The sequence below is a fragment of the Arachis ipaensis genome, chromosome B08 (genome assembly GCF_000816755.2).
Source record: "Arachis ipaensis cultivar K30076 chromosome B08, Araip1.1, whole genome shotgun sequence".
In the NCBI taxonomy this organism is placed as follows: domain Eukaryota; kingdom Viridiplantae; phylum Streptophyta; class Magnoliopsida; order Fabales; family Fabaceae; genus Arachis; species Arachis ipaensis.
The window spans coordinates 101,574,525-101,578,890 of NC_029792.2; the positions used below are offsets into that span (position 1 = coordinate 101,574,525).

General features: G+C 36.5%; 1 protein-coding gene across 2 annotated transcripts; it reads right to left on the minus strand.

The window, feature by feature from the left end:
- On the minus strand, positions 2,243–4,252 carry LOC107614023. Of its 2 annotated transcripts, XM_016316231.2 has the most exons (3): positions 4,023–4,252; positions 3,637–3,674; positions 2,243–3,540 (listed from the first exon to the last, which is right to left on the minus strand). In XM_016316231.2, the coding sequence occupies exons 2-3, from the start codon at positions 3,666–3,668 to the stop codon at positions 2,481–2,483; spliced, it is 1,092 nt and encodes a 363-aa protein (XP_016171717.1). In that variant the 5' UTR covers positions 3,669–3,674; positions 4,023–4,252; the 3' UTR covers positions 2,243–2,480. The 2 variants fall into 2 exon arrangements, with proteins under 2 accessions (XP_016171717.1, XP_016171718.1); XM_016316232.2 differs by lacking the exon at positions 3,637–3,674.

A 4,366-nucleotide genomic window follows, 5' to 3' on the forward strand; every position in this document is an offset into this window, starting at 1 on the left:
AATTTATTATAATTCAATTATTTTAATTAAATCACAGTTAAATCGATTAAACCTTTAAACTTATGAATCAATAATTAAAGAGTATATACCCATTTTGGTCCTCAAAGAATTTTAAACCAGACATTTTAGTCCTCAACTAAAATTAATTACTCGATTGGTCCCTAACAATTAATTCCGTTAGTCACTTAGGTCCTTGGCTCCGTCAACTCTAACGGAAGACAAAATGGTCCCTGAAAACTCTAACATGGGACAAAATGATCCCTAACAACTCTAACAAGGAACAAAATAATTTTCGACCCCTTTATTCGAAAACGACACTGTTCTTCTCTAATTTTTATCATATCTCGCATAACCCTAACATTTATACTCTCCTTCTTCACCTTCATAGTCTTCGGTTCCATCTTTTCCTTCCTCCTTTAGCTCCAAGATTAAGCCATGGTGTAATTGTCACACGTACGTGTCACACCTACCTCAACATATCATGGACCACACACTTCCTAAATCTTTGTGACTAGTACATCCACCTCCTCTGCACTTCACCCACCAAAAGCATCCACTTCCACGTCTTTGATAACATCACTTCCAACCCCGACAATGTCCACGACATCCTCAAGACCAAGTTCCACAACTACTCCAAGGGCACGCCTTTCTTCACTCTCCGGCAAGTAATATAGATTGTTGGACAAATATAGATTATTGGACATTAGGACATCATGAGAAGATTCTCCTTCGACATCATATGCAAATTCTCATTTGAAATAGACACCGAGTGCTTCATTCCTTCCTTTTCGAAATCTTAACAAATGACTTGCTGTCTGGATTCATGGATCCATCGAAGACGATAACTAGTTGAGAGACATAGGCATTAGTTTCCTGAGTATGAATTAGTTGAAAACAAGTTGAGGATCTTTTTTTTATTTTTTTTAGATAATTACATCTCCACCCAATTCCAAAAAAAGTGGACGTAGTTCCAGAAAACAGTAACAAAAATAGAGCAATAACTACAAAGAAAACATAAAAACTAGATATTTGCACTTATACAATATCAAATCATGATCATTCTCCTTCCAACTTTTACTCTGCAAAATTATTGTCCTTTTTCATAGATCAGTAAATCATGCATCAAAGATCAACTTCATATGTCTTCTTATTCGCCTTAGACTTGATATTTGCACTCATAAGTACATCAATTACTCCTATATTGTCGATCTTGACACCATCGATTTGTGCATTCTACAACTTCCTCCTTTAACTTCTCTAATACCAATACTATATTATTAAAGACAATGTTATTTTTACATCTTCATGTGCACCATATTACAGAAAAAAATAACACCATCCACACTTTCTTCATATCTTTCCTTATCTTTCTATCCATCCACACCACAAAGCATTCTTTGGTGGTTCCTGGCCAAACCCAAATCACACTCCAATCCACCAAGATTGATCCGCACAACTTTCATATACGATCACATGAGAAAACCAAGTGATGTACCGTCTCCAATCTATCCTTACATAAGACACAAAAGGATTCCGCTTCTGGTACAATCTTAAACTTACATAATCTATCTCTAGTATTTAATCTTTCTAAAATTACAAATCACATTAGCAATTCAACCCGTGGAGGATTTTTTTTCTCGTGAACATTAAATTTATAGAGTGTGCATTGTGTAGTTTAAAGTTACAGTCTTAGACCGTTAGTGTTATGCGAGATATGATGGAAATTGAGAGAGAACAGTGTCGTTTCCGAACAGAGGAGATCAGGGACCATTTTGTCCCCTGTTAGAATTGTCAGGGATTATTTTGTCCTCCGTTAGAATTAACGGAGTAAAGGACCTAAGTGACTGACGGAGTTAATTGTTAGGGACTAATTGAGTAATTAATTTTAGTTGGAAACTAAAGTGTCCAGTTTAAAATTCTTTGAGGACCAAAATGGGTATATACTCATAATTAAAACAACTAGAAAACTTTCGATTTTGAGAACCTTGCTATTAAGTTAAAAAAAAAAATTAAGAAGTCTTATGTTTTTTCGGTTATCATTAAATAAAGAAAAATACATAGAAAAATGTTACGTGTACAGGAAAGAAGTCGGACACCGGGCCAGCTCACAGCACATCTGCCACAGTATGGGCTAGTCGCCACCGTATCTCTCACTATGTATGTAAACACCCAACTTAGACAAGAATATACGCTCGCACCATATACGATCAAGTCTACTCACAAAGGAAGTAATGATTCAGTGGATCTATAAAACACTCATGCATATTCTTCTTTGCGTATTACAAATTATAACCAATGACCACAAGCAGAAATCCTGCTGCTGTTTTTATATAGATGTACATATCTGTCAAATAAAAACGGCTTTGCACATCATATAAATTTCACAAAATGGTTCTGAAATTGGCTATTAACATATTGTAGTATACTTAAATAGAGGACCTTCCTGTAAATGTTTTGTTTCTGGGCTCGTTTGAAACTCATCATCTTAAAACTACATCAATTCGACTAGACGATGAATGGTCGGAAGAAATAATCTGTCCACTACTATTGGTGATTTGTGTACTGGAATCTGTAATAGCAATAGCATCATCATTCATAGTCAAAGGAGTAACAGAAGATGTGGCGGCTGCAGCAATAACATTTTGATTATGTGACTCTGAATGGTTCGAAGCAGCATTATGATTCAGCTGCAAGGTGCTTCCTTCAGAGTCACTTCCAAGGTAGGAATCAAGTCCCTCTAAAGGTCTTTGCGGCGGAGTGATTGGCGGTGAAAGTAAGGCGATTCCTTGGATTACTGTACTTGAACTTTGAGCTGAAGTACGGGGATTATTTAATGGAAAACCACGGTTTCTGAAACACTTCACCTTGCTAACCTTAACTCTGCGCGCACAAGGTCGAGCAGGAATTTCACAACCATTCTCTTCTGATTCTAGCTGATCACTGTCATTGACTCCTACAGATCCATAAATTGGAGTAATGCATGTGATCATGACCTCTCCTTCACATACAGGGCATTCCCTAGCATTTGCATAAGCATACGACAAGCGAAAGAAGCAGGGCCAGCAGAACAAGTGACCACAGCAAGTCAAAACAGGATCTCTTGCCATTTTCAAGCATATGTTACAATCGAAGTAGTTTCCTGCGCGTCCCTTTGCCTTATCAGTGTTAGTTTCCATCCCCAGCGCCTTAGCAACCAAATATGCAGATGCCTTCCTTTTGCCCCTACAACTGCTGCTTTCCACATTACCATTTTCTTTGACATCATCTCCGGCCTCTACCTCTTCCAGCTGTGGTCTGCCTTCATCTTGAACCCCATCAACCAACACTTCTCCGGTGAATGTAGTCATTCGGACAGGACTATCACTACGGCACCACCTCTGCCGCTGCCTAACTCCGAAAATTATGCCTTCTAGGCGTCTAATTCGCTCTTCTATGTCATGCAAAGGCTGTTGATTCAAATCGAGTTCTGCTACAACTTCTGTCATTTTGCTCAGTTTTGTGATCCCATCAGCACCACCACATTTCAAATGTATCAAAGTCCTAAAAAACAAAATAAACAAATCAAAATTAACTTTTGTATCCTGTTTCTTAATTTTCCATCCGGGAAACAATTCAATTCAATTATAATGCACTTGCCTTAAGGTATCATAAGACCCACAATATATCATCACTAACTGCATCAGGGGAAACAATTCAATTGAGTGGGAATTCACATTTCCTTGATCAAATTAACCAAATATCTCATACCCAATATTAATATTGCAACAATCGTTCTGAAAAGCTTTACTTAACAACGGTAATATCGAAACAAAACATTAGATTTAAAAGCAAATAAATAAATAAAGACAAATTAAAATGGAGATGATCATTCTGTGCTGGAAAAGAAACAAGCAATCAACCCATAATTGATTCGAAACCCACAAAATATTAAAGGAGAAATAAAAAGAACACAAACATAAAAATTAATCTAATTGATTCAAGAAAAAAAATAATAATAACAGTAAAAAAGAATGAGGAATCACCGAAAAACTATTAACGAACGTTGTTGCAGGCGATGATCAATCGGGGTGTTGATTCATACTTTGAAGTTGAGAGGGACAAAAGTGTGGAAAATGAAGTGGTTGGCATTGCCATCTGAATCGATCCTTAAATATGGGTTCTGTGAATTCATGTTGTTTATTGGAACCGCTGAAGAAGGAAAGTATTTTGAGTATGTGGCCAGGGCCATCGAGGACTTCAAAGTTAAAATTAAAAGATGCTGCTTCACGGCTCACGCAATATATTTGTGGGATTCTTGTATACTAAAATTAACTATTAAAATCAGTTATTAATATAAAATATATGTTATAATATATGTACATATTAA

Coding starts and splice junctions, on each gene's coding strand:
- LOC107614023 (XM_016316231.2), bottom strand. CDS start 3,668: ATGATATATTGTGGGTCTTATGATACCTTAAG. Junction 3,541..3,636: donor GGGTCTTATGATACCTTAAG/GCAAGTGCATTA, acceptor TTTGTTTTTTAG/GACTTTGATACATTTGAAAT.